At 40.7% G+C, this 19,645-nt stretch overlaps 1 protein-coding gene across 1 annotated transcript in view; it reads right to left on the reverse strand.

Moving 5' to 3' along the window:
* LOC145411250 (zwei Ig domain protein zig-8-like) overlaps positions 1 to 19,645 on the reverse strand; it is a 75,016-nt gene that overhangs the window by 28,895 nt on the left and 26,476 nt on the right. The window contains exon 5 of the mRNA XM_080281317.1: positions 6,467 to 6,594. Coding sequence (XP_080137443.1) covers positions 6,467 to 6,594 — 128 coding nt within the window. The remainder of the gene's footprint in view (positions 1 to 6,466; positions 6,595 to 19,645) is intronic.

Here is a 19,645-nt window from a genome sequence, read left to right on the forward strand (position 1 = left end):
CGCAACATGTGAGGGAAACCACCAGGAAAAGTGGACTTGATGTACCTTCAGTGCTAGATCTAATATTTACTAGGCAAGAAAATGATATTGACAGTTTAATATATCACCCTCCACTCGGCAAAAGCGATCATGCAGTACTAAATTATAACTTCAGGATAGCATATGACATAGTAAACAGCAATGACAGTTACAAAAAGGGCCTAAACTATAAAGAGGGAAATTATCAAGACCTAAAGAAGTATTTCTTAGAAGTTGATTGGGAAAATGAGCTTAGAGGACAAGATTTAAATGCTGTATATAAAAAATTTTGTGAATTTTATGAAATAGGAGTCCAGAAGTACATCCCACAGCACAAAGAAGCAGATAAGAAAATACAGAAATGGTTCAATACAGAATGTAAAAAATCAAAAGAAAGAAGAGATTTGTTGTGGAATAGATACAGAAGACACAATAGTGAAAGGGCGTATAATAATTACAAACAGGCAAGAAACGACTATACAAGAATAAGGAGGGAAGCCCAAAAACAGTTTGAGGAGGATAACATAAATAAAAGTAGTGAACAACCGAAGTTATTTTATACCTACATCAGAAGCAAAACCAAAGTAAAAGATAAAATACAATCCATTACGGACGAGGAAATCACCTATACACAAGAGAAAGATATTTGTGAAGCACCAAATAAGAGTTTCCAATCAGTTTTTACAGAAGAAAATAATTTTGAGAGGGACTATGTGGAACATGCATGCCCACACATACTACCAGATATACAAATATCAGAACAAGTAATACAGGAGGAGTTATGTAAACTGGACAGGAAAAGCAAATGGTCCTGAAGAAATTTCATGTTGGGTACTACGAGAATGTGCAAAAGAGTTAAGTAAACCATTATTTTTAATTTTCAAGAAATCCTTGAGTCAAGGTAAACTACCTGATATTTGGAAGAAAGCAAATATTGTCCCCTTATTCAAGAAAGGGAATAGACAAAATCCACTCAACTACCGACCAGTATCACTGACCATTGTTGTAAGCAAGGTATTAGAAAAGCTTACAGGAAAAGCTTGGGTAAATCATCTAGAAGAACACAATATGATAACAGAAAGACAGTTTGGTTTCAGAAAAGGAAAATCATGTGTTACTAATCTGTTTAGCTACTATGACAGAGTAACAGACACAATACAGGAAAGAGAAGGATGGGTGGACAGTATTTAGATTTCAAAAAAGCATTTGTCACAGTACCACACCAAAGACTTCTATGGAAACTGTACCATCAAGGAGGAATTCAAGGCAAACTGTTTTTGTTGGATGCAAGATTTTCCCATAAAAAGAGAAATGAGTACTAAGGGGAAATTACTCATCATGAAAAGAAGTGACTAGTGGAGTACCACAGGGCTCAGTGCTGGCACCAATCATGTTTTTAGTGTATATAAATGATATAGACAGTAACACTGGAAATGAAAGCTATCTAAATATGTTTGCAGATGCAATAATACAAAGGAGAATTACTAACACAGACTCTTGTAAAGAGCTACAAGAAGAATTAAATAAACTTCATGAATGGAGTAATACATGGCAAATGGAATTCAATGTGGACAAGTGTTATATAATCAAGTTTGGTAAAAGTGGAAAAAGACCTGATTGGGATTATATGTTAGGAAATAAAACCCTACACACATCAGAAAGACAGAAGGACCTACGTGTGATTATCAATAACAGACCACATCAGTGAGAAGGTACGGAATATGTATACACTGCTTGCAAATATTAGAATAGCATTCACATACATAAATGAAGACATGCTAAGAAGGATAATAACATCATTCATCAGACCAACCCCGGAGTATGCATCAGTAGTCTGGAGTCGTCATCTCAAAAAACACATCGACAAGACTGAAAAAGTTAAAAGGGCTGCTACAAGATCGATACCAAGCTTAAGGGATCTAAGCTACGAAGAAAGACTAAATAAACTGAATCTACCAATACTACAGGAGAGAAGGAAAAGAGGTGACATGATAATAATATATAAATGCATATCAGGGAAGGAGAAAAGAGACATAAATGATTACTTAACATATGGCGATGCATCAGCAAGAGGACACTGCAAAAAACTGCATAAGAAGAGAGGCGATAAAGACGTAAGGAAATTCAGTTTCCCAAACAGAGCAATTGATCAGTGGAATGCACTACCGAATGAAATAGTGTGTGCCAAAACAATTAACAAATTTAAGGATATGTACGATAATTATGGTTTAAGACACGGGACAGTACGAGCTTGACTCATTCCTGTAAAGATACAATTAGGTAAGAAAAATTAGGTAATGTAGTTGAGTAAAGGAGATGAAAACAGGGAAAGCTGCAGGTATGGATGGGTGTGCTGCGGAATGCCTGAAGGGTGGTGGAGTGACTATTGTTGACTGGTTAATAAGATTCTTGAATGTGTGCTTTGAGAAAGGTATGGTGCCAATTGACTGGGCAAGTGCTTGTGTGGTCCCGTTGTATAAAGGCAAGGGTGATAAGTATGAATGTACTAGCTTTAGGGGTATAAGTCTGTTGAGTGTTGTAGGTAAGGTATATGGTAGAGTGTTAATTATGAGAGTTAGAGAGGGTACAGAGGGAGTGATTGGTGATGAGCAGTGTGGCTTTAGGAGAGGGAGGGGATGCGTTGATCAGGTGTTTGCTGTGAGACAAGTGTGTGAAAAGTATTTAGCGAAAGGCAAGGATGTGTTTTGGGCATTTATGGATTTAGAGAAAGCGTATGACAGAATCGATAGGGAGGCTTTGTGGACTGTTTTAAGATTGTATGGACTTGATGGTAGGTTACTAAGAGGGGTGAAAAGTTTTTATGTAAATAGTAGAGCGTGTGTAAGAGTGGGAAATGCTGTGAATGATTGGTTTCCCGTGAGAGTGGGGCTGCGACAGAGATGTGTGATGTCGCCTTGGTTGTTTAATATTTACATGGATGGTGTTGCAAGGGAGATGAATGCAAGAGTTTTAGGCGGAGGTCTGAGTCTGGTGAATGTTGATGGTGGAGAGTGGAATCTGAAGCAGCTGCTGTTTGCAGATGATACTGCACTGGTGACTGATTCAGAGGAGAGATTGAGACAGTTGGTAGAGGAGTTTGGAAGGGTGTGTGAAAGGAGGAAATTGAAAGTAAATGAGAATAAGAGTAAAGTGATGAAGCGTACGAGGTTGATAGATGGTAGGGGGATGAATATAGTTTTGAATGGTGAGTTGCTTGAAGAGGTAGATTGTTTTAAATATCTAGGGTCACATGTTGCTGTGGATGGAAGAATAGATGCAGAAGTGAAGTTTAGAATAAATGAAGTAGGAAAGGTGCTGGGAGGAATGAAAAAAGTGTTTAAATGTCGTTCACTTAGAATGGATGTAAAGAGAAGGCTGTATGAGGGTGTTGTGGTACCGACTGCGTTATATGGGGCTGAAACATGGAATATGGGTGTAGCAGAGAGGAAAAGTTTGAATGTAATGGAGATGAGGTGTCTGAGGAGTATGTGTGGAGTGACGCGTATGGATCGGGTGCGAAATGATGAAGTGCGAAGGAGAACTGGAGTTGTTCGGGAGATGGCTGGTAGAGTTGACCAGAGGGTGTTGCGATGGTTTGGGCATATGGAGAGAATGGATAATGAGTGATTGGTGAAAAAGATAACTAGATCTGATGTGAGAGGTGTAAGGCTGAGAGGAAGACCACGAATAGGATGGATGGACAGTGTGAAGAGAGCGTTGGATGCGAGAGGGATGTCTGTTGAGCAAGGAAGAGTGGCTGTGCGTGACAGAAATGGAGAGAAATTGTGAATGAATAAGTGATGACGCAGCCCTGAGGGGATATTCTCCTGCATTTGGTCTGATCAGCTAGTCAGGTCAGGTGCGGGTAAGGGGATGGGTCTGTTATGATGTGGCAGGGGTAAACCAGTTCTGCTGTCGGGCCCTGCTGCGGATGTCACTGATTGCATTGCGCAGTTGACCCTTGTGCGGTGTGGTGCGGTGAGGATCTGTCCGTTCTCCCCTTTGGGGCTAAGATGCGAATGAATGTGTTTGAATGGATGAGTAAATGGGGAGTGTGTCGTCCTGTCTCGGCTACCTCCCTTTCCTTGGGGGAAGCAGCCTAGGTATATAGATAGATAGATAGATAGAAGAACACACACACACACACACACACACACACACACACACACACAAAAGCGTCAATAATTCCTCGTGCACATCAAAATAATGGTCATATATTTATCCATATCTTTTACTCATCAACTAATCTATTTCCTGTTGCTCGCACAACTCCGATAACAAGAGTGCCAATGCAATTTTCATTATTTCAGTTGCACTATTTAAGTCCCTATTTTGCTTTCATATCTTTATATCTATGTATCCGTCTGCTTGCCTCTCTCTGTCCCTTGATATTTGTTTATTTATCTATCAACCTATTCTTTACTGCCATCAGTAACTTAGGGACCCAGAGCTAGGTTACTTCATAAAATGTTCAAAGCGAAAAAGACTGTCGCTTGGCCCTAAGTGGCACAGAGTGAGTAATATACCACTACCATCCCTTGAACTTAAACCTTTCTGGACCACATCTAGGTGGAATGTCCCTACTCATACATCCACAGGGGATTCATTTGGTTATATGACTGCCACCCAGCATAGTTGGTGGTTTACTGAACTACAAGAAATCATTTACACAGTCAGGGAAAGTTCCGCATTACCCATCTTCCGAAGCACTGGTGTGAGACGGGTGAGTGTGAAGCAGCAGCCAGACTTTACACATCTGGTAACTGTGAGTGTGAAGGAGGGGGAAGCGTGGGGTTGGGGACAGAGGAGGGTTTGGTGATAGATTGGGAATCACGTGTAGGACTCAATGTATGACTTGGACGGTGTGTTTGGGTTACTTTAATAAGATTAGATGACAATATGATGCTAGCATTTTATGAAAAAAAAAAAAAAAAAAAAAAAGTAGATGTCTGTAGTTACTGTTGTCAGGAAAGTTATGGATGTTTGTTGGGTTCGGACAGAGGTTTGAATGCTTTCATTCCCTCTCGACTTCAACATAAGACGTTTCCGTAGGAGATATTCTTAACGATATAACATATTTTGTACTGACTCGAAAACAAAACCACCATATTACATCTATCTAACTATCTGTCCGTCTATCTGGGTAAATTCTCATAAATGTTTATTTATTTATCCTCTGTCATCCCACTGTAAACATCCGCCTGCAAACATGTCCAGTGTTATTCTGGTACGGTATTTATTCATCTCGAACTTAGAGACTAGGGTAATGTGTAATAATAATAATATAAAAAAAATCTCTATGAGCGATTAACAAGTTTCTCCTTTTCCTCTAGACTGAATGACATGGGAAGTCCTAATTATAAGATCTGTCTCTGTAACTATCATTCTTATCGAACATTACAAAACGAAAGCAAAGGAGCATACCTCTGACAGTAAATATGTATTATATATGCAGTGATGTGTACAGACTCGGAGAACAGTGTGATACCACACAAACAACATACCGCTTTTGCACTCTGAGAATGTGTCGGACGCACTATCATTGGCTATTGATACTGTGACATGAGCACCTATCGAAACCCTCCCACCCTGGGCCACCCTCCCTCCCACTCACAGTTACCAGACAAGTGGGGTGTGGCTGGTGCTTCGTGACTATTCGTCGACCATCAATGCTCCGAACAGTGGGTAATGCGGACCTTTCCCTGACTGTACTTCTTCACTCAGTGTAGAATAACTTGAAGATAGCATTATATTATGAGAGCGGATGGTGAGCGCCCTCAAATGCCAGCTTCAGTCATTTTACCCCTGCAGTCCGATTGCGTATCTTATTTGTTTCTTGAGGGTACCTTATGATTATATTCACCAATGGAGAGCCCCGCGTAGGAGAAAGGGGTAATGAAGGCTATGTAATTTGGCATTTACAACAGTACCCTTTAAGGTGAATAAAATTATCTGGAGAAAGGAAGGGTAACATGAAAAAAAAAAAAAAAAAAAAATGTGGTCGAACTGAAACTATTAATATCGGCTTCTTCGATTACATGACACTAACTCCAGTTCACGGGCCCATCAAACACAGTAGCCACTGCCTCCCATCATTACCGTGCTTTCTCCCATGCAATCTCTCCGGTCAATGCTCTTTCTCGTATTCTTTCCCTCGTATCATTTCTCTCCTGTTAACAACACTCACCTTTACTAACATTCTCTTTCTCCAACCAGTTTACCTCCAGCCAACATCCTCTCTCTCTCTCTCTCTCTCTCTCTCTCTCTCTCTCTCTCTCAAAACAATGGACACTCTTTTCTCGCATTCTTTTCATCCAATCATTCCCCCCCCCCCCTGCTAAAAGCCGCGCTTCCTCCGGTCATCCTCTCCCCCTTCCTCCAGCATAGTGTCTCTCCTGTCATATCTTTCCCCTTCCTTCCCCTGTTCATGTCCACTCCCTCCGCCTACCTTGTCACGGTGGTACCAAAGAATGAACTCAGGTGGGGTGGGGCTGAAGTGGACCAGGCAGGTGAGGTTCAGGGTGCTGCCTCGGTCCAGGAACACTGACCCATCGCCCACCATCTCCGCCCTCGGCACTGTGGGGGATAAAGGAGAAAATAGACTGAGCCTTGATTTTACAACTTTATATTCAATCTCCAGACAACTCTGAAAATTCTACTCCGTTCACTTTAACTACAGTAGGCGTAAATTTACCCTCTCTCCTCTTGAATACTGAGCTATAACAAGAGATTAATATTACTGTATGGCCGTGATATTTTTTTTTTTTTTTTTTTTTTGCCACTGAGTTACATGAAATAAGTGCTGAATGAGCGAAAACCTCTGCATAAATAAAAATTACTGAACTATAGATACACATAAAAAGAAGTGAGAGAATAAGTACGAGTATGTGAATTTTTATGTGTCTGAGTATAGATCTGACAGCACGTGCCCTGTGGCCTTACATTTATATGTGCCACGCACACCTTCACATGTTGCCAATTTGACGTTAATACCTACCTACCATACTGAATGCATGCTAGGGGCACGGCTAAGGAAAGCTGAACTATGACAAATGGAGGAGAAAAAATGATCTTTGATGACTACATTATGCGGATAAGGATAAAAAGCTTTAATAAGTAAACTGTGGGTGGTAGAGAGTAAAAAGAACTGATCTCTGATACCGAACAAATAATTAATACGAAAACAAGGCGACACAGAACACTCTCCTCTGTCTAGTTAAACACGGTTTAATATTGCCAACTCTGCAACTTGAATGCCAAGTTGTACAAACAAATAACAATAGAAATTCTTGTTACTAAAAAGGAAACCTTTTGAAAGGATGAAGATCCGTAGTATGATCTTATTCTAACACAAACCTATGATAAAAAGCTGTAACATAAATTATTCAAGTTCAGGTGAACAAATTACATATACATGTAAAAAGTGAGACGAATATGTAGGTAAAATTTGGGGAAAAGCAATAAGTGCAGTACGAATACACGATGTACGCAAGACAGACTAACCACTGCACCCCGATCATTTTTTTTTTTTTTTTAACGCTTTCATTCTTCAGATGATGAATTTATACTAGGAGACGATTTTCAATGTAGAAGGGTTAGATACAATTTTCAGTCATTACTTTTGTATATGAGAATTTTCTTAAAAAAAAAAATTCAGTCAGATTTAATTGAGCAGATGAACTAGAAACAGTATTATGTTTTGTGTACAAAAGACCTTTTCAATTACTACCATCGCCAGATTAAAGGTCCAGCTGAAAAGAAAAATGATCACAGCCTGGATGTGACAGACTTGTGACGGGAAAATTAAAGGAATAGTTGCCTGAATCAGTGGGGATGAAAAAGGCACTCCTGTAATTACGAGGACGTCAGATAACGAAAGAGAAGCAGTATGGTGGGATACGAAAGACTATAGAGAAGTGGGGGCAGATAGAATGAAGCATTTATGGTAGGTGGAAGGAGACTTCACGGAATAAAAGAAATTAACTGAGAGTGGTAGGATGGTAAATTTCTAAACCAGAAATACTAGACTAGACTTCAAAAGTTTCGAAAGAATAATAAATGCGAACTGCTATGAATAGTTAATAAACGAGAGAGGCATCCCTGCACGAGCATATTTGACAACTACAGTGATAAAAATTGAGTAATTGACATTAGTTAAAAAAAAAAAAATGACAAAAGAATTTTCGAAAGAAAGATGAAAGTGAACGACTCTGAATACTGAGGGGAAGAATGTGGCACATCTGCACCTGGAATAAAAAAAAAACAATGAGAAAATTCAGGAATCCCCCAAAATGAAAACAAAATAATGACATATGGATACAGTATTCTGAATGACGTTTAAAATCATAAGAGAGACATGTCACGGTTAACATGACTGAGATTGATTGTGATCGTCCAATTCACTCGTCATGAGCCCTTCCATTTTCTCATGTTCGTATTATTTACTTACTTTCAGAGCCAAAGTAATTATTTCTTATCTACCTCCATCCAATGCCTCCTCGTTCAGTTTTGCATTCAGGTCCAGATTTTCTATTTATTGCTCAATCGTGAATGAGTTTGGCTTTCTTTACATTTTATTTCTTCTTATTTACTAAGGCTGTTTTACCTAATTCAACATATTACCCTTTCTGTTCCTAGTTTGTTTTCTGTTGTTTCCTTTTCTTTGGTTTACGAATGTTTCCCGTAGGAGAAAATACACCAACATATTGAAGTTGTGTTTACCGTGAAGATACATAATCTTTTTCTATCTGAATATCTCAAGGCATTCTGGAATCAAGGCTCCCTAGCGTTCCCCATCTATTGTTTATTCCCCTCACCCTGAACGTCCTCTATTAACTCGACATTCGTACCCTCCGCGCCTTCTCCTCACTCCACCTCCACCATCACCCGCAATACTGGATCAATGCACTCTACCTCCACCACCACCACCACGCGATAATTGGCTGTGCGCCAGTGTTGACTACACTTTAATTCGGAACAGCGCTTTGTGGGCCGTCCTGTGATCTGGCCAACCCACAAATGTGCCGGGAATAGGCAGTTTGGTCGGGAAATTACGGAAAGCTAGTTCGTTACATTCGACCATCAGTCCCTCCTTTACCTGTGATTAGTGAATTAACTCTCATGATCGGAACAGCGCTAGTAATTTCTTCTCTAAATATCCTTGGTTACAGAATATTAATAATGTCAATACCAAACTCTCGTACCCATAGTGACTCTAGTATCAATTTATTTTATTCATTTGCAGTTAACTCATAAGAGCCTGGGAGTTAGCCTGGGAGTTACAGTGTGGAAGTTGAGTAATACTTAACAGCACTCAGTTGTATCCCTGCTGGGTGCAGCGGCAATAATGAATGCAAAGGATGTTGAGTTCGAGCTGCTGTTGATTCTGGCCCACTTCAGACGTTTAAAGAGCTGTCTGACTGAGTATAGAACCATTTTAACACTCTTAGTTCCCTATGACTCTCCCATTTGAATTAAGTAATGTCCTTCGCCCTAAAAGGTTCGAATGTGTGATCGGAGCAAACTCAGACTCTATCTTTCTATCTATCTGTATATTGCCAGAACGCTCGATCGCGTAGAGTGGCCACAAACTACTCGTCTCCACGTAGCCCTGTCTTCTGCCATTCTTTTTGCAAGGAAGAAGGAATCAAGGGCCAGGAGCCGACAAATAATTTCCTCCAAGAATAAAAATAACAGAAAGCAAAATTCAAGATACGTTAATCTCAAGACCCCTGAACACACTGCATTTGAAGGACTGGAGATCATAGGCAGCAGGAAATACTGACAGAAGGAGACAGATCCAGAGTTGACCTGTTGCATACATGAAGGACTGGGAGTAATGGTTAACTCTTGCATTAGAGCGTTCGACAGAAAAAGGATGAGAATCTCTTGCTACACAGGAGCTACGGGCCTGCTGTTGTGGTGGAGTGATGCAAGGAGACAGTTCAGAGGAGCAGTGATAATTGACGTAGCGATAGAAAGGAGCTAAAGATTCAACGGTGTGGCAGAGAGACAGAGATTGAAGGGAGCCAGGAGGAAGAGGGTTAATGAGACAAAAAGACTTTGACCCCACCTTGTTCAGAAGAGCTGTATGTGGCGAGCCTCCTCACCCGTCAGAGTTGTATTCTACACAAGGGTGAATAAAGCCCGTGTATAAAGTCAACAACTGTGCAGGGTTAAGGAAGGCACAGAGTCAGCTGAGCACACCTTATCTCTTGGAAGCAGATTTTACAAGAGAGGTAATATGATCTTTCCAAGATAAATCCCGAGAGAATGAAACCCCAGGTATGTTTAAAGACAAGGCAGGATTGAGCTGGATATTGTAAAAACACTAGAGGGTACTCCTGCAAAAGATTTTGTCGGATTGATGGATATTAGAACTGAGTTTTTAATGCATTAAAAAACAAAAATTACTTTTACCCCATTCAGAGATATGAGCCAAGTCAGATATTAGGTGTACCATAGCCTAATCCCTTGTTTGCTGATGTAACTGCTGAGATGGACACTGCAGGAAGCAAATGGAAAAGTGAAGGATGGAGTCATGGACGAATGAGTGGATAGGGTTAGATGTACAGCTCAAAAGGTCATTGAGGAATAAATGGAAGAGAGTTGGTGATACGGCAGAGCCCTGAGGAACATTTCTATTGATGGCTATAGGAGAGGAATAGTGGCTGCCTACAACAGCAGCTATAGAACGACCAGAAAGGAAGCTAGAGAGAATGGCACAAATAGAAGGATACAAATCGTAAGAGGGCTGTTTTGAATTTAAAGATTAATGCAAGACTCCATCGAAAGCCTTTGAGATATCAAGTGCAATGGCAAAGCTTTTGTCAAAGTCCTGAAAGGAGGATGAACAGGAGTATGGAGGGTAGGTGAGAAGATCGCCAGTGGAGCGTCCTTGGTGGAACCCACACTGACGATCTAAAAAGAAGGATATCATAGGAAAGATGCTTTAATTTTCTTTTTATTAAGAGCAGACTCGAAAACTTTTGAAACACAGGATGTTAAAACAGGAGTACAGGAGTACCCTCTACTGTTTAATAATATCCAGTTCAATCTTGCATCATCCTTGAACATGCTTGGGGTTTCATTCACTTAGAATATATCTTGGAAAGATCATATTACATCTCTTGTAAAATCTGCTTCCAGAGATTAGGTGTGCTAAGCCGACTCCGTACCTTCTTTACCCCTGCACAGTTGTTGACTTTATTTACGGGTTTTATTCGCCCCAGTATGGAATACAACTCCCATGTGTGGGGAGGCTCCCCACATACAGCTCCTCTCAAAAGGGTGACGTCACAAGCTTTTAGTCTCATTAACTCTCCTCCTCTTGCTGGCTCCCTTCGACCTCTGTCTCTTCGCTGTACTGTTGCATCTTTATCTCCTTTTTATTGTTACTTCCATGGTCACTGCTTCTCTTAACTGTCTGCTTGCATCCCTCCATCTCTACGACGGGTGCGTAGCACCGTCTAGCAACAAACTCTCAACCCTTTTCAGTCCAACTCTCTAATGCAAGAGTTAACCGTTACTTCCAGCCCTTCATTTATGCAACAGGTCAACTCTGGAACTGTCTCCCTCTGTCTGTATTTTCTACTTCCTTTGACGTCCAGTTTTTCAAGCACAGAGTGTCCAGGCATCTCGAAATGAACTGATCATGAATTTGGCTCTCTTTTGTATTGTTTTTGTTTTTTTCTTGGTAGGAACTGTTTTGCGGGCTCCTAGCCTTTTGTTCTTTCTTCCTCCCATAAAAAAATAAAAAGTTGGACGATAGAGGGATGGGGATGATCACTCCTCTTTCAGACAAGCCGAACGACAGGAAACTTCCAGCAAGAAGGAATAGTACAAGTTGACAGGTGAAGATGAAAAGGCTTACCTAGGTAGGGTGTAAGCACAGAAGTACAGTTCCTGACGAGAACAGGAGGGGTCAGGAGGGGACCCATCAAGCCCATGTGTCTTGCTAGTATTGAGGCCAGCAATGGCAGAAAATACATCAATTGAAGAAATTTTTATGTCAGCCATGGAGAAGTCAGAAGCAGGGAAGTGATGGAAGAACAGCACTGGAATCATCTAAGGTGGAACTGGAGAAGAAAGTCTGAGCAAAGCGTTCTGCTTTACCGGTAGGAGAAATAGCAACAAAGCCATCAGAGTGGGAAAGAGGAGGGAACAATGATGAAGTTAGAAAGATTTTTTGGCAAGGTGCTAGAAGGAGCAGGAAGAATTCGAGTTGGGGAGCTAAGAGCATTTAGTATGAATGATTTTTTTTTTTCAGAGTGAAGTACAGATTTGGCATGATTCCAGGCAGAAAAATAAAAGGGATTAGATACAGGGGTGGGTTTACTATGGTACAATTTGTAGGCCTTTTCCTTGTTGTGGAGAGTATTAGAACAAAAGTGATTAAACCAAGGATTTTTTGCATTAGTCATATGATACAAGAAAGGAATGTATGCCTCCATACCTGAGAGAATAACCTCCGTAATGTGCATAGCACATAGAAGCAATAATCATTCCAGGGAAAATCAAAGAAGTATTGCCTTAACCCGCCGCGTGCCGCCTATTTTTAGCCCTCTGGGTCACCCCAGTGCTGGCCATTTTTTGACCTTTTTTGGGGGGGCTAAAATGATAGATTTTGATGTGGAAACAACGAATTTAACCATTAAAATGCTCACCGAGGCTCAAAAATGAGTTTTATTGAGTCCTGCATACTCATGTACTTGTAAACCCACTCTCTAATGCTCACCACGTACGTGAAAGAAAGCTATTTTCTATGTAAGGTATACTCAGGTATTTATGCTGGGAAGGTATAGCAACGTTCAGTACACTTTTCTGATCACTTCTTACTTCAGCATCTATCATAATTTGCATGTCTTTCTCACAGTGAATGCATCATCTTACACTTACTTGAAGAAAGGTACAACCTGACTTCATTACGTACAGTCCTGGGACTTACATGAAGGTATTTACAACTTAACTTCACTATATAGTCCTTACACTTACAAGAAAATATATACAACTTACACTTACATGAAAATATTTACAAAATGCCTTCACTATGTACAGCACTGGGTGAGACACACAGGCAAAGTGAGGCAGAGTGAGTGTGAGGTGGGGAGTGAGTGAGTGTATGGCCTTGGCAACCTGGGAGATGCTAGAGGAACAGTTACCTTACATGCCTGCCAATTTTTACCCGCGAATCTTGAAAAATGCGGTCACAGTGAAGTTTTTTATTTTAGACCATTTTAAAACAGCACTGGCCACGGCATTATGTCAGACAGTATTAAAACGGCACTGGCACTGGCCACGGCATTATGTCAGACCGTATTAAAACGGCACTGGCATACGGTGGGTTAAACCAAGGATTTTTTGCATTAGTCATAGGATATGAGAAAGGAATGTATGCCTCCATACCTGAGAGAATAACCTCCGTAATGTGCACAGCACTTTCAGATGGCTCTTGGCCATGGAAGCATTAATCATTCCAGGGAAAATCAAAGAAGTATTCCCTGAGAGCTTCCAAACCAGCAGCTCCAAAGTGCCACAACCGTTGCTTCATGGGAGGGTCTACAGGCTTTACTGAAGGGATAGGATAGGTTAAGGCAATAAGGTTATAATCGGAGGAGCCCAACGGAGAGAAGAGATTAACAGCGTTGGCAGAAGGATTCTTTTTAATTTTATAAGGCAGAGGTCAAGTATGTTGGAACTTTCTCCAAGGTGGTCAGGGACACGAGTAAGGTGTTGTAGAAACTGCTCTAGGGCATTAAGGATAGAAAAGATGCAGGTTTGTTCACCACATGCACCACTGAAAGGAGAGGAGAGCCAAAGGTGGTGGTGAACTTTGAAATCTCCCGGAATGGAGATTTCAGAGAGAGGAGAAACTGATAGGATTTGTTCCATCTTAGAAGTAAGACAGGCAAATTATTTTTCATAATCATAATAATTAGGGGACGAGTAAACAACCCAAATATATTTAGTTAGAGAAAGACAGGACAGCCGAAGCCAGAGAGTAGAGAATTAAGAAGATTCAAGTTCGGGAACACGAGAGCAAGATATGTTGTTGAGTACATATACACAACGGCCACCTTTGTCTTTGAAACGAGTATAAATAAAGTAGGAAGACGCAGAAAAGGGTTTGCGATCAGTCGCCTCAGACAGCTGAGTCTCAGTTAGGAAGAAAGGGCGAGGTTTAGAGGAGAAGAGATGGTGCTCAACAGACAGAAAGTTAGTAGAATGGCCGCGAATGTTGCAGAAATGAAGAATGAGTGACAGTGGTTCCAGCCATCTCGCTTGGTCATCACCGGGGGAGGAGCAAGGTAATGTGGGCTTTGATGCACCTCCCCCTCCAAGCCGCGGAATCAGAGGCTTTGTAAAGAGATACCATTTTTCTGTTTTAAATTTTAAATAGGAAGTGTGGTGTGTAATGTGCATGTAGTATAGTGTTCATAGTTTAAAAAATTTGTATTAGAAAGTATGTTGGCCTACTCTCTGTGCTACTGAAACACTGAAAAAGTTCAGCAAAGGGGGATGGTTGAAGCTAGTCCCGAGGTCTGATGAAACGGGAGCTCCAGCTCTCCCTGTCATCAGCTTTCAATCCACCTTGGATGTACCGTCCTGCTCAGTTAGTGCTCCAGTCTACAGTTGCCTTCCCTTCAAGTCACTCTTCCTTTTCATATATCTCTCCACTCCATCCCTCCATCACATCCTTGGTTTCCTCTTGCATCTCTCCACCTCCACCTCACTCACATACACTCTTCTTATCAGTCTCTCAATCTCCATCTTAACACATTCAATCACAGCTACATCAACACAACAACACTCCCATATTTCTTCACTTGTCTGTCTGTAACTCCATATACAACTGTTAAATAATTTACTTCCACTGCTCGCACCCTTGAATATGTCCTAATAGGGTCCAGGGCTTCACCTCCTTACAGTAGAGTGGGGGATCACAATACTGTCATGCAGCAACATTTCTTTTTTTTTTACTTCAATGCTCACTTCCCTAATCCCTTATCACTGCTTTCAATGACCCCGCAACCTTTCTATCCTGCTGTACTGTTTTAAGCCTTTCATTCTCTAAACTCCCATCATTATTTATCACACTACTACTAAGTACTTGAATGCACTCACATTCTCCATCCTCACCACTGCATGCTGTGACATCATTTCTCTCAAATGGCATAACTCTGACGGCTGAAGAGTCACACTATCGTGACAATGAAATAGGATACAAAAACCCACACTGGCAGACGAAAAAAGATGTATTCCAAACAGTTTCGGCGACAGCTGTCGCCCTCTTCAGTGGATCTACAGACCAAGAGTGGTACATACAAATGCCGAGAAGCTGCTTATATGCAGGGTGAGGACACGTTTTCCCAACCACACCTGATGTGACCTCACCTGACTCTCCCTCTACTCTGTCCACGACCTGAGTGAGGGATTACAAGGGGCGGCAAGGACCTTGCCACTAATCCTCTCATCACTGGATCTAATTTATACATTCCTTCACCATGGTTAAAATTATTATATCTCTCTATACATACAGCTTCCACAATCCTACGTTTCTTATAGTTACTACATTTGTACAATATTTGGCTAGAATTCCAGTCGATTCTATGGTCGTTTTCCGAAGAGTGAACGTACACTGCGTTATTTATGTTGCCTATCTTACAAGCATACTTGTGTTCCTTAATGCGAGTGTCCAAATCCCTTCCCGTTTCACCAACATAAACCAAATCACAGTCTCTACATGGAATTTTGTATACCCCTGCAGTTTTGTTACTAACTGGTTTATTCTTTACCAGCATTGATCTTAAGGTGGAAGTATATCTAAATGCAATGTTTACATCCAAATCATGACTCACAGACTTCACCAAGCTAAGATTTGACACATACGGAACCGTGACGTATGGCTTATTTTGCTGATTATGTGGCGTTGATCTAGGTACAAAAAAGGCTTTTCTAGCTTTAAAATACGCTTGCCTTATAAACTAACTGGGATATTTTAGATCTAATTTTTTTTCCATATCTTAGCGTTTTCCGTATCCAGATGTTGGAGACTAATTCTGAGTACTCCAAGGAACATAGAAGAAATAACTGACATTTTAGTGGAACTGTGGTGATATGAATAATAATGTATATACAAATTGCACTGGGTCGGTTTCCTGTATACAGAAAAGCTAAGTGTCCCAAGTTCATCCCTGTGCACAAATACATCTAAAAATGGAAGGGAACCATTATTTTCCCATTCAACTTTAAATTTAATTGAGGGAACCAGTGCATTTAATTTTGTAAGAAACTCGTCAAAGTTAGCGTATACGTCTGGCCAAAATGAAAACACATCATCAACATACCTATACCAAATTAAATTTTGAGGAGATATGGTGGTAAGAAGGTTGGATTCAAAATATTCCATGTACAGGTTACTAAGAATTGGAGAGAGGGGCGAGCCCATACCCATACCAAACTTTTGCATGAAAAACTGATCACCAAAAGAAAATGCATTACACTGCACACAAAGGCTAATAAGTTGGAGAAAGACATCATGTGGCATGCCGAGATCAATGTTACAATTAGGTAATTTTTTCTTCCAAGAAACTAATTACATCTTCAATAGGGACTTTAGTAAAAAGCGAGTCTACATCAAAACTGACCAACCTGCCACTGGAGAAACTGAGAGACTTAATCTTATCAATAAAATCAGTAGAGTTTTGGACATGGGATTTAGAGAATGTGCCAACCAATGGTGCTAATTTGTTCGCTAGAAATTTTGAAAGTTTGTAAGTGAATGAGCCACACTGTGAGATGATAGGACGAAGGGGAATCTGTGGTTTATGGGTCCCTTGAAGATGTAATTAGTTTCTTGGAAGAAAAATTACCTAATTGTAACATTGATCTCGGCATGCCACATGATGTCTTTCTCCAACTTATTAGCCTTTGTGTACAGTGTAATGCATTTTCTTTTGGTGATCAGTTTTTCATGCAAAAGTTTGGTATGGGTATGGGCTCGCCCCTCTCTCCAATTCTTAGTAACCTGTACATGGAATATTTTGAATCCAACCTTCTTACCACCATATCTCCTCAAAATTTAATTTGGTATAGGTATGTTGATGATGTGTTTTCATTTTGGCCAGACGTATACGCTAACTTTGACGAGTTTCTTACAAAATTAAATGCACTGGTTCCCTCAATTAAATTTAAAGTTGAATGGGAAAATAATGGTTCCCTTCCATTTTTAGATGTATTTGTGCACAGGGATGAACTTGGGACACTTAGCTTTTCTGTATACAGGAAACCGACCCAGTGCAATTTGTATATACATTATTATTCATATCACCACAGTTCCACTAAAATGTCAGTTATTTCTTCTATGTTCCTTAGAGCACTCAGAATTAGTAGTCCCCAACATCTGGATACGGAAAACGCCAAGATATGGAAAATATTTTTAGATCTAAAATATCCCAGTTGGTTTATAAGGCAAGCGTATTTTAAAGCCAGAAAAGCCTTTTTTGTACCTAGATCAACGCCACATAATCAGCAAAATAAGCCATACGTCACGGTTCCGTATGTGTCAAATCTTAGCTTGGTGAAGTCTGTGAGTCATGATTTGGATGTAAACATTGCATTTAGATATACTTCCACCTTAAGATCAATGCTGGTAAAGAATAAACCAGTTAGTAACAAAACTGCAGGGGTATACAAAATTCCATGTAGAGACTGTGATTTGGTTTATGTTGGTGAAACGGGAAGGGATTTGGACACTCGCATTAAGGAACACAAGTATGCTTGTAAGATAGGCAACATAAATAACGCAGTGTACGTTCACTCTTTCGGAAAACGACCATAGAATCGACTGGAATTCTAGCCAAATATTGTACAAATGTAGTAACTATAAGAAACGTAGGATTGTGGAAGCTGTATGTATAGAGAGATATAATAATTTTAACCATGGTGAAGGAATGTATAAATTAGATCCAGTGATGAGAGGATTAGTGGCAAGGTCCTTGCCGCCCCTTGTAATCCCTCACTCAGGTCGTGGACAGAGTAGAGGGAGAGTCAGGTGAGGTCACATCAGGTGTGGTTGGGAAAACGTGTCCTCACCCTGCATATAAGCAGCTTCTCGGCATTTGTATGTACCACTCTTGGTCTGTAGATCCACTGAAGAGGGCGACAGCTGTCGCCGAAACTGTTTGGAATACATCTTTTTTCGTCTGCCAGTGTGGGTTTTTGTATCCTATGGCATAACTCTATTTTTATCTACACTCAGTGATAGATTCTATTTCCAACATACATTCCTAAATGTATTCACCAAACCTTGCAATTCAGTCATCATCACATAACAATGCAGTATCATCTGTAATAGCATAGCTACCGAGAGGTGAGCGAGAGGCATACGCCCCCCTCAAACACTCGCACCCCCCCCCACCAATGCAAATAGGTGTCATTAGATGGTGGTCATTCACTGTATACACCTCCAGTAACGAGGTAGGTTTGAGTCCCACGCAAGTGAGAGTGATTTCACGGCTCAATGTTATTACAATATTTCGTTTCTCCACATAGCCTGGCAACCATCGTGTCCGGGCTATCTTAAATTCACTAATCCCCTCCCCTGCACATTGCAATAGGACAGGGTGTGGGATCCAAAAAGAAGGAAAAGCGTCATCAAATGGCAGTTTCTCACCTTTTAGACCTGCAGTGGCGAGGTGGGTTCGTTCCCCGCGCGTCAGAGTGCTTTCACGGCTCGATATTATTAGTACATAATTTTCATTTTCCCGCTGCCTGCCCAGGCATACACAAGATTATTTTGTGGTCCCTGTTTTCCTTGCTCAGTCCGACTCATTATAAAATCGTCTGGAATTAGCTGCATGAAAATACTAGGATTGTCTTGAACACCAGTGTGTTAGTGGTACACTCGTTCTCAGTTAAATTTTAATATCGTCTAACGTTAGGTTGACTTCCAAATGGGAGTGGCAGTACTTCCATTCTCATGACCATTACTACATTCTTGCACGCAATTATCTTCGCGCACCTAGACACACTTGTGAGTAATAATACAACACACTCATGGCCTTGTCCATTCTGAAGGATCAGTCACTAAGAAAAATACTGCCAACTCCCAACATAACTACGATTTGTAGAGTTTCACTGTCACATTATAATAGCCAGGACACCGGCTTGAAACGAACATAACGTTCATTCACTGCCATATGTAAGATTATTTACTTGCACAAATGACGAAAAAAGGAGAGCGCAGAAATTTCTCACGTTCGTCCTGTGAAAATCAAATCTGCATTACAAGAGGGAAATGACTGTAAGTCTTTTAGTGAATCTTGCATGTGCTCTGCTTCAGTAGAATACAAAAATACTCTCAAAAACAACCTACAATACCATTATGTTATTACAACCTCCAGCACTGCAACACACATACCTCATGCACATCACTCCCACAAGACAGATAATCCTTCAAAATTACCTCAACGAAAGCTTTCTGGATCCGCAAGACAGAAGTTGCTGGTATCCAGTGGTCTACTGTGTTTGCGTCCAGATGACCGTGGGACCAAGAAAGTTTCAACCGCAGTCACGACCTTGTTAGCACTCATGTTCTGTCCTAGTGTGCCCATGTACTCCCACATAC

Source organism: Coenobita brevimanus, chromosome 88, assembly GCF_032717465.1.
Source record: "Coenobita brevimanus isolate Jiangsu-jjx chromosome 88, ASM3271746v2, whole genome shotgun sequence".
NCBI lineage: Eukaryota > Metazoa > Arthropoda > Malacostraca > Decapoda > Coenobitidae > Coenobita > Coenobita brevimanus.